Source organism: Durio zibethinus, chromosome 6 (assembly GCF_047325235.1).
Source record: "Durio zibethinus cultivar Kanyao isolate XHJ-2024 chromosome 6, ASM4732523v1, whole genome shotgun sequence".
NCBI classification, from domain to species: Eukaryota; Viridiplantae; Streptophyta; class Magnoliopsida; order Malvales; family Malvaceae; genus Durio; species Durio zibethinus.
The window spans coordinates 23,378,192-23,389,461 of record NC_143167.1 but is presented as its reverse complement, the minus strand read 5'-3'; the positions used below and the strand labels follow the sequence as shown (position 1 = coordinate 23,389,461).

Here is an 11,270-nt window from a genome sequence, read left to right as displayed (position 1 = left end):
TTATCTCCAAACTATGGAAACCCATAAAGAATAATTGTAAAAAATAAAAATAAAAAATAAAAAACCTTTTGATACATTTGAGTTAATTTATATTTATATTTATATTTATATTAAATATTAAGTATATTAATTTGCTCAAATTGAATATAAATCATGAATACGTCCCTAACTGAACATACATACGTGAAAAGAAAAAAATTAGATTTGATAATTTAAATCATAGTCCAGTAACATAATATGAATATAATACAAAAATAAAATACAAAAATAATAACTTAAAATTGTTGCAATATGACATGTAATTTTCATGTAACATACAATATGAATACACGAATTTTAATATTTTATACACAAATATACGAATCATCAGATTTAAAAAAGATGCATGAATGAGAAATTAGTGCTAAAAAACGATGCTTGTAATAAAATAAAAATACAATACATGAAGAGTATGTCCTTGACAGTTTATAGTAATCTCACTGATAGAAATTGACTTTGCAAGGAGATTACACAACTCCTAGCCTAGTACACAAACAAGCTTCAGTTTAGCTGCTGCAATAGTAGGTAGAGAAGCACATTCAATCTGATCTGATCCCCACATGTCTTCAAAGTTCCCTTCAAGAATCCAAATGTCTTTTGCCCATTCCTTCCATTAAATATATAGATATAATGCAAAAAAGAGACACAACAAGCATCCTCACTTGGTGCAAGTTCTGCAGAACAACACCCACTGTGATTAAAACATCCTCATTATATATAAATTAACTTTGATAAAGGAAAATAACAGAAAAAGGAAAAGAGAAGACTTCAAATATTCCATTACCAGCCCAAGAAGTATGCTACACAGTCTGTATTTTGCTAGATGTTTCTTTCACTTTTACACCTTCCTTTTCCTGCAATAAAAATCATTTAAAATGTTTAAGTCAATATCATAAGCATCAAGTAGTCCTGACGAAAATAACAAGTAAACTTAGAATAGTAAAAACAATTATATGAACTAAAAGCAATGCACTTCAATTAGCTTTATCACCTATAGACATTAAGTTGACCATGTAAAATCATATAGTAATCTAACTGTCAAGTAGCACTTCCAACAAAAAAAAAAGCTAAAAGGTTAAAAAAGCCTCTGAATTATAATTAAAAAATCATCCAAGCTCTTAATTTTTTTATTGTTATCAATCATTTTCTCCAACATCTATTTGCATTCAATTAAACCCTTATTTGAATGAACAAAATTAACACCATTATTTTTTTACCAAATAAGATAAAATTCTATCTAACATCAATAAAACAGATTAAAGTTTGAAATGTGACACAATTAATATATGTAACAATTAAATAAAATAAAATTTTTTCCTTATCTTTTTCTTCCCTATTTTCTCTATCCCTCTCTCTCTCTCTAGGATCCCTTTGAGGGTTCAATTAACTATAGTTCGGGGTTAGTTGATTAAATTTTGCCACGTGATTAGATTCCATTCATTTAATGGTTCAATTGAGTCCAAATTGAAAAAAGGCTTGATTGATTGCAATAAAATATTAAGAGCTTAAATGATTATTGACTTCTAATTCAAGAGCATTTTTGGCTCTTTAGCCAAAAAAAAAAATGAAATGTGGCAACCACAGCATGAATTCAAACTTTTCTACACTAATCAAGAAGAATATAAGTGTAGATAAAAGTAGTCGAAGTACAGGAACACCAATCTGAAGATTTATACATAGTGAACCAAAAATATGATCTTGTTCTATCTCTATTCTCTAATTTTTATTCCCTCTTTACATGGCCATTCCAACCAAAAAGTCAAAGCTTAATACAACTAGGATCAAATATCACCCAAGTAAAGCAGGTCTAAAATGTTATAAATGCCCCCTTTCCATACTGTAATTCACTAAAGAATGAAAATATGATGATTAAGACATCTTTAGAGCATAATTGTCTCCAATTTTTTGTTTTATGTTTTCAAAAGTTTTTGTTTTGTTTTATTTTCAATTTGTTGAAATCGAAAACATGTTTGGCTAGTATGTTTACATTGCAAGAATCTGACAACAATATATAAATCAAAGTGGTTAAAGCTTGACCCAAGGAAGTGCTAAGGGTTCAAATTTTGATTCTCTCCTTGCAACTTCTCTTCAATTATGCAATTTTAATGCATAGATTTTGGCACTATAGCTGCACAGCCACTGTTCACCAGCATGATAACAATGCCAAAAACACTTCAGAAGTTGTTGGGGAAACATGAAGTTGCTGCTTCCAACAATTTCCTTTTTTTTTTTTTTTCACTTTTGAAAACAAAACATGCTCACCAAACGCATTTTTGTTGTAGTTTTCAGAAGAAAAGAAAAAAAAAAAAAAAACCATAAAACACAAAACAAGAACAATACCAAACAGAGCCTTACTAGTTGTTTTACTTTGATAAGATTCAAAGTGAAAGTGAAATTATGGTCTATTCTTTTAGGGTTAAGGAATAAAGCACCAAATCACATAAAGGAAATACAATATTTTCCGGGCCACTATAAGAAACTATAATAGTATTGCAATCTGTCCAGATAATCAACAGGCCAATTAGTAATTTTTGCAAACGTATGATGTTAAAAGTACTTTCAACTATATTGAGGGGAAAAAGTGTGGAGAGGGGGTGGAGTATTTAACATACATTGGTATCAGTTTTTAAATTTAAAACTTAAAACTAGCTAGATACAAATAAGTTTGAACATCAATTGCTTGTGCGACATATGAGTCAGGGAACCTTAATAGCAAAAAAGTTCATCTCTTAGAATATGTTCAGTAGCTGGAGGTACCTTGCTGCTATGCTAAAATCATCAATAGATTAGCAAGCTACAAGTAATTAGCTGAAATTTCATCACACTTAAATGGCCAGAAAGATAATGACCACAAGCTCCCATTGTTGTGGATAACCTTGAGAACAAACAGTGCGCATGACTTTAAACTAGAGTAGTTAAGAACTTTGGCAAACAATTATACGTTTTGGGTTTAGGTCAAGATAACCTTCTAGGAGAGGAATGGAAAGATAGATTAGAGACTTTGCCTTGAGCTTCAAATAAAAATGAACTGAAGAGAGAAACAGAGACAGAACATCAAAATCCTACATGCACAAGATGCAAAATCTTGACATTCAACTCAAAGAAGGGCAAATTGAAAGTGGATTCTTTGCTTTGTCCAAAGGCTAGTGGTTTCAAGCAGCAAGAATCCTTAATATTTGATTTGAGGATAAGCAACTAAAACACTTTGAATCAGGCTCACTACGGCCCCCACCTCTCACAAAAGATCATGCAGCAATGTCTAGCCTTCATAAAGTAATTCCAACTCAATGGCCATACCTATTACACCATGCAAGAATCCATTACAAGTTAAACAAAAATATGATGGGTTCTAGACGAATGTTAGTATACTGTTACTTAATAAATTGACAAGATTTTATTATCATGCATCCTCAAAACATCATCACTTCGTTTAAAAAAAAAAAAAAATTATACCAATATTCTAGAGCCTTCCAAAACCAGTTCTAGATGGTAATCACTAAAAGACTACAACCATAAGCTAAGAAATCAAGTTTTAAATGTTATTTTTAGTTGCAAGAACATAACTTATTCTTTAGTTGCAAGAGTTAGGCAGACACTAATAATTTAAAGGTTTTAGATGTATAAGATCTGCTTTAGAGACCAGTAAGCCCCTGTCTCTCTCTCCTTCTGGAAACATGAATCCTGTTACCCTCTTTCTACTCATCGAGAATTATTTTTCTCTAAACTTTAAACTAAGATCAAGCAACCAACTTTAAACTATATTTACAGACACAAAAAAAAAAATCATAAAAAACTCCAACTTTTTAGGGTCACATAATGTGAACGACATAATAAGGATATATCATTGTTTTATAACCGAAAAAAAAAATTAACTCCTTATAACTTATAAGCTACTTCACAAGTACCTTCAGGCTTCAGCAATACTTTGTTTTCACCAAACCAAGCAATTATACCGAACTAAACGAGGTAAAGGTTGTGGTCTGAAAACTTAATTTTCCCTTTAAAGTACACCAGGAAATAAATTTATCTACACTTACCAATCCCTTGCTCTCATAATAATCGTCCAATGCCCACTGATACTTGGAATGATTTAAGCCAAACCAGCGAGCTAAATAGTCATCCAAGCTTGAATGAGCTGCAAAACATTAACAGGAAAAGGATAGAAATACCAATGTTTTCTGTTCATTGTCAACAAAATGAACAAATATGAAAACAATTAAACTGTAGCTAATCCATCATGCTAATGTAAAGCTTCGAGATAGAACCCATTTCATTTCCGTTTTAAACTTAAAAAAAAAACAAAAAACAAAAAACAAAAAAAAAAACCCATGCATTATAATTAACCGCAAAAACAAATCTGATTTAAAAAAGAAAATGACAAGGGGAGAGAAAAAGTAGATACCATTTTGGACCTTAAAGGCAGCATTTTTTAAGAAACCCAGAAGGGAGCCATCAGAATGGGAAGCAACAAAAGACTTATCAAACTGTTGGGGAGGCGGCTGGACCTTAGGAGGAGCAGCAGGAGGCGCCACCACCTTCTTGGGAGATTCAAAGATAGGTGGTTCACTGGGGGTAGGGGTAGAAGGAGGGGTAACGAAGACAGTGTAGGGGCCGATCTTGCCGATCATGGGCGGGGGAGTACAAGGGTCTTTGTTGATTGGCATTTTTGGACCAAAAATAAAAAAAAAAAATGGGAGGGAAACAAGGGAAAGGAAAGGAAGATGGAAAAGCAAGGGCGTTGAGAGTTGAGAGTGAGAGACAGAGAGAGTGAGATGGGGAGGGATTGGCTGGTGAGAGAGAGAGAAGAAAGAGACAGCTGAGTGGAACAGTGTGACGCATCCCAAGTGGGGAAGACTGAATAGTTTAGATGGTTTTTTTTTAGATCCTCGTCTACTTTTCCTTCATTTTTTTTTTAATATTTTTTTTAATTCACTGCACCGATTGCTTTCTTGTTTTGGGATAAATGAGAATAATAATGTCTGTAACTGTAGTTATTCCTCGTTTGGTCGTATTTTCTTTCGTGTTCTATTTATTTATTAAAAAAATATATAGTATAAAAATTATGATGTTATAATTATATTAAATCAAAATATAAAATACATGTTTTAGTTTTATAAGTTTATTTAAAATTTTAAATTATATATTTTTTCGATTTATAAAATTGTCATTTTTTTTTTCGATTTTAGAAAAATAAAAGCTGTTTTTGTTTTTATTTTTATAAAAAAAAGTATGAAAAATTTTATTTGATTAAAAAAATAAAAATAAGTCAAAATTAAAGAAAAAAATATTTTCATTATTTTCCATAAAAACAATTGTTTTCGATGAAACTATTCAAGTTGTATAGAAGATTCATACGTTTTTATGAAATAGTTAGACAAATTTGAGATTTTAAAAGTCATACTAGGTAATATTAGTTGTTCACAAGGAAATACATTTTGATTAATTTTCTTTATTAACAATATGAGCTGTTGTTTTTATTTTTTTTTTCTATTTGAACTATTGTTTTTATTTTAATTACAATTTACTTTTATTATTTTAGCAACATATTATACCTTTTCCTATCAAGAAATTACACTTTAATTATTTAGTAACCAAATTTCATTTTTTTTTATTTTAAAAATATAGAAATCAAACATGTTTTCACTATTTTTATTTTTTGAAAATAAGTCTATTTATATATTTAATTTAGGAGAAATACATAAGACTATTCAATCTCACCTAAATAAGTCTTCCAAATATTATTATTCAACATATTTATTTACGGTCCAAAATCTAATTGGCCCATTGTGACCGTTCGCAAGTAATGGATAATTGGAATGACAAAACCTAAGATTTTTGTTAATTTTGAGATATCTAAACCCAAACTCGATTAAAACTTAATTATTTATATTCAAACTCAAATTTTATAAAAATTAATATGTAATACAGAAATCATATTCACACTTGATTGCTAATACTCACAAAAAAAAAAAAAAACTCAAATACATTATATTAAATTATAAATAACCTAATTATCCATTAAAAAATGTGAACCCAAAATTAAAAAAAATTGAAATAAAGTTTTATGTATATTATAAATTATATTATATTAATAAATTAAAAATTTTTTAAAGAAAAGAATTGTATTATTAGCTCAAAAAATACCAAACATTCTTGCAAGAAACTATTGATATCACGTAGTGATAGCCTTGCTACCTCATGACAACGGCATTATAATCAAAGACTAATAGGGAGCATGGAGGCCATCTCTACTGAATTAAGTATAAAAATCATAATTTGAACACCTAATGAATTAATTTAATAAATATTATATTAATAATAAATAATCTATAAATATATTTCAAAAAATCAAAAAATATATATACTAAATATAATATAAATTATTATTTATAATCAAGTTTGGGTAATAAATACCCTAAGATCACTATTTAAACTTGTGAAAATTAATAAATTTTCTACTCGAATCCCATTGTAAAATATTCTAATCATATTTAATTGGGTTGAATAGTATAAGATACTCGTTTATAGGGTATCCATTGTCAGTTACATGCATGAACTATTTTTTAAAATAGAATATTGATTAAAAATTATAAAAAGCTGCTAAACTATAATTAAAAAAAAAATCATCAAAACCTTTTTTTTTTATTGTAATCAATTAATCCCTCTAATATTTATTTACATCAAATTAAGTATTTATTTGAATGAAAATGTTAACACCATTAATTTTTTTCAATTAAGATAAAATTTTATAAGACATCAATAAAATAGATATTACTTTATTAAAATTTTTTTATGTGACTACATTTTGTCTACTTAAGAATTTAATTAAGTCGAAATAAAATATTAAGGGTTTGATTGATTGTAATAAAATATTAAGGACTTAAATTATTATTAAATCATAATCAAGGGCATTTTTTACTCTTTACCTAAAATATTCCAAGTATTTGAGGAATATATTTTTTAAATTTTAAGAAGATGAACTACATTTGAATAGTAGAAGAATTACCCTTAAATCTCTTTTTTTCCTAAGTTACAAGTACGATAAAAAATTATAATTATAATTAAGTATTACATTATTAAATAATCTAACAAATAAACTAATCAATAAACTAGATCTTAATTAAATAAATTTAACGTAAAATTGAATTAAAGCCACATATAATGAAATTTGAATCTTGAACCTTAAGATTTTAGGATAATTTCATTACCACTAAATCAAAACCTAGTTGACTATCCCTAAATCTCTTTAAATTAGGGCTAATTGGAAAGTCAAGTTTGAACTTTATCACTGGTATTTATCAATAAATAAATAAATAAATATAATTAAAACTCATATTTTTGGGTAGTGCATTATAAGATTATGAGGTCCAAGGTTCCTTTTAATTTTCATTAATAAAAATAGAAAGAATTGTGTTAATTGATCACATGGCTAAGTTTGTTGGCTAAAATATTTGTTATTAATTTATTTACATTACAAAATTAAAATAAAAAATAATTTTGATAAATAAATTTAAAAAACCAATAACTCAATAAAATATTATTAATAGAATTAGGTGGGCTTAATGCTTAACATTTGACAACTGAAATGGATGATATTGGGTTATTTATTAATGTGACCCTTAGCCAACAATAGCTAATGGCTATTTTCTATGAACTGAGAGCCATTTTATTGAATTATTGCGCAGAAGAAAGAGGCTAAAGTGTTTGAACTTTTATAATTTTCAAGTTATCGGAGTTAGATTGAATATAAATTTTATTTTAAAAAAAAAACTTTTCAACTTAAATAAATTATCATCATTTAGTTTATAACAATTGTTACTTATTATAATCACACTCACCCAAACCGACTATGCACTAGTTTAATGTTTCTGTTGTGGTTAAAAAATTTTAGATAAAAAAAATATATGTTTAAAAGGTATAATGAAAAAATGAGGTTAAAATTTTTAAATATTTGATATTACGATAAAAAATATTGTGAGTAATTGAAATATTTAAAAAGATATGTATAAAACAATAAAATATTAAAAATATAAAGATAATAAAATAATTTTTTATTCACAACACATTTTTTTCACCACTAAAGCGCCTTTTGAGGAGCGATTTAATTTAGGTTGGAAATTCAAACTTTTAAACCAAAAAGCTAAATTTTTTTTATTGTTTGACAATGTGTTTGGACTAAAAGCAAAATTTGAATACAAAAATTACTCTTAATAGCAATCTAAACGAAGCCAACCTTAATGCCAAACAAGAATTACAGTCTAATTTAGTAAAAACAAAATACTCATCAAGAATGTTCACGAGAATAGAAAATGGTTCAACAATTTTCTCATACTTAACTAGTTTTATATATATATATATATATATATATATAAATAATTACCAAATAACATTTGTTGATATGAACTTTTACGTGGACACTTTTTTTTTTCTACATATAAAATAATTTTTAAAATTTTTTATTATGATGACATATAAGATATTTATTAAATTTAAATTATTTATAAAAAATATATTTTAAAAATTATTAAATTATCTAAAATTTTAAATTTTAATCAAAAACCAATTTAAATTCTAATGAAATTATTTTCTTCTATACATCACATCATTTCAATTTAAAATTAATTTTAAAGTAATTTATCTTTTTTAATTTATCTGCACTTAACATAATTATTTAAATTTATCATAGTTTTTTAAAATATTATTTAATATCTTTAACATTTTTTTTTTATAAATAATCATTACATTATCTTTAGCTTTTAAATATATTAGTTATAGATAAAAATAATTTTAATAAATAATCCACCAACTTAAAAAAAATAAATTTAGATATATCTTATTAAAATAAAATTTAAATTTAAATCAATATTTGTTATAAACTTTTAATATTAATATATTTAAGAAAATGTGAAAGAAAAAATATATAAATACCAAAACAATTTCATAAAAGCTCTCATTGTTGGTAATTTTTAATTATATAACTTTCTCAATGTCTCACGAAACATATGAGCTAAACATATTTTCCTTATTATTAATTTAATCTCTTTTTTTTATTAGTGAATTCTTGTTATAGGAACTAATATACTTTTTTTGATGATAAGTATAATTTTACTAAATATACTATTTACTCCATCTGGTAGGTTTTTTTTTTCAACTCAGCTATAATATTTTTTTTCTATTTCTTAATTCATAATAAATTTAATATCTTTTTATTTTAGTTTAAAAACAAATAAGAAAATAAACTCAATAATTTTGTTTCATTTATTTATGCAGATGAAATCACAATGCATAACTAAATAACAGTAAGAAGAAAATCTTTGTTAGATAACTTTTAAACTCTAAAAAGCTATAGTGGTCACTTTGATGAAATTTCTCAAGTTTAGAGTTATCAAGTAATTATTTAATTAGATATTTCTTTTTGGAAGATAAAGGAATAAAACACAAAAATTTAAATATTATTATCTAATTATATATTATCTATAGATAAAATAATTATTTAATTATATTTATGAATTAAATAAAATTATATAACTTGATTATTTACCGGCTTCCCATTCAACTTATTTTCCAAATAGTATTTCATCTTCTCACAAACTTTAGCATTACTCTTTTATTGTTCTTCCATTTAGGGTCTTTCATTTAAGGTGGATTTATTTTTTCTTACTATTTGGCTTAGGTAAGTTCTCTTAGTTTAATTTTGACTTTTTTTTTTGTCATATATTACAATATACAAAACTACTAAAACACATATTCTTATATTTTTACTGGTGTTGTTTGCAGGCTTTTTATTTTTTCATGGATACTTCATTAATGAGGTAATATATTTTGTTTTTAATTGATTATTTATTCAATGTTCCCCATTTATATAAAATAAAATAATACTCTGATTAATTGATATAATAGAGTCATATACCAATTTGATTTATTTCATTTTTTTTTTTAATAAAAAAGTCATGAAACTCTTTCTTTCTCTGCAGATGTTTTATTCTTCAAAATTTTGTTATTGAATAAAATGTCCTTTGCTATTTTTTGTAAAAGTATTATTCTTTCTAAAATTTTAAAGTTTTATTAAGTTGAACTTTTTCTTTTGTTTTGATTTTTGTAATGAACAAAGGATTCAATGGAGGTGCAAAATTCCTACTATCATCAAGCTTATTTTTAGTCTATTTCATACGGTAAATCTGTTCTTTTTTTTTTCTCTTGAAATTCCTATCATATTTAGTTCTATTCTATGATTAGCTTAATAATTTTCTTTACTAGCTTTTATCGGTTATGCCATAAATCGCTATAATTTTAGAATCTCAACCTTTGATTTGAATTCTTATCCCAAGAATTATTATGTGTAGACATCTTTGAAAATCACTAGAGATAACATGTAATGAATATCATTCCACCATAGTATAATAGTTCCTCGAAGTTCCTTACATAGAACAACCAAACTCCATCACTATAGGACACACAACAATAAAATTAAGTCACAATAAAAAAAACTTACACATTTCCAACCCCTCATTCAAGGAAATAATTAAATAAAAAAATTGTCACCTTAATTAAAGAAAGAAACCAAAACACAACCAAATCTTAACCATTCTGTATAACCCTATAAAAATTTTTTGTGTATATATATATATATATATTATATTACAACATATATATACATTTGATAAAGTTTGTTACATGAATGTTTATATAGATAACTTTTTTGAATGACATGTAGGATCGCTTTTTCAAAAAGTAGGATAGCTTCTTTTAATTGCAAATTAGATAATTTTAAAAATTTTCAAATAAAAAAATTACTCAAATTATAATTAAAAATTAAATAAATCTAGATATATGTTTTTTAAAATTAAAATAAAAAAAAATAAATCAAATTAATTGATTAAACAAATTTATTTAATCAATAATAATCAAATCAAACTAATCAAATCAACTTGATCAAATTCAATTGATTTCGATCAATTAAATAGACTATTCTCAAACTCAATCTATGCTTTTCTTAAATAATTGTTTATAATTTAATATTAATACTTATTCCTGCAACACAAAAATGTACACGAGAATAAATTATCACATATATTATTTAAATATTTAAAATTATTATTTCTCTTAAATAAATAAAACTTATCTTAAAATTACATAAATCTATTGATATATAAAAATGATAAAAAAAAGCTAAAACTGATGCAAATTTAATAAAATTCATTGGAAGTGATAAGACTTTTAGTTTCTATTTT

The 11,270-nt window shown here is 25.4% G+C and overlaps 1 protein-coding gene across 1 annotated transcript; it reads right to left on the bottom strand.

Annotated features, from left to right (window-relative positions):
• Positions 1-302: 302 nt before the first annotated feature.
• LOC111286011 (uncharacterized) lies at positions 303-4,892 on the bottom strand. The gene is made up of 4 exons (XM_022875767.2): positions 4,442-4,892; positions 4,077-4,174; positions 824-893; positions 303-713 (listed from the first exon to the last, which is right to left on the bottom strand). Exons 1-3 carry the CDS (start codon positions 4,701-4,703, stop codon positions 840-842), a joined length of 414 nt encoding a protein of 137 aa, XP_022731502.1. The 5' UTR covers positions 4,704-4,892; the 3' UTR covers positions 303-713; positions 824-839.
• Positions 4,893-11,270: the final 6,378 nt, after the last annotated feature.

Excerpts from the sequence above, each read along its gene's own strand:
- LOC111286011 (XM_022875767.2), bottom strand. The coding sequence starts at position 4,703 with ATGCCAATCAACAAAGACCCTTGTACTCCCCCGCCCATGATCGGCAAG. Across the intron at positions 4,175-4,441 it reads TGCCTTTAAGGTCCAAAATG|CTCATTCAAGCTTGGATGAC; the intron begins GTATCTACTTTT and ends AATGTTTTGCAG. Across the intron at positions 894-4,076 it reads ATTATGAGAGCAAGGGATTG|GAAAAGGAAGGTGTAAAAGT; the intron begins GTAAGTGTAGAT and ends TTTTTATTGCAG.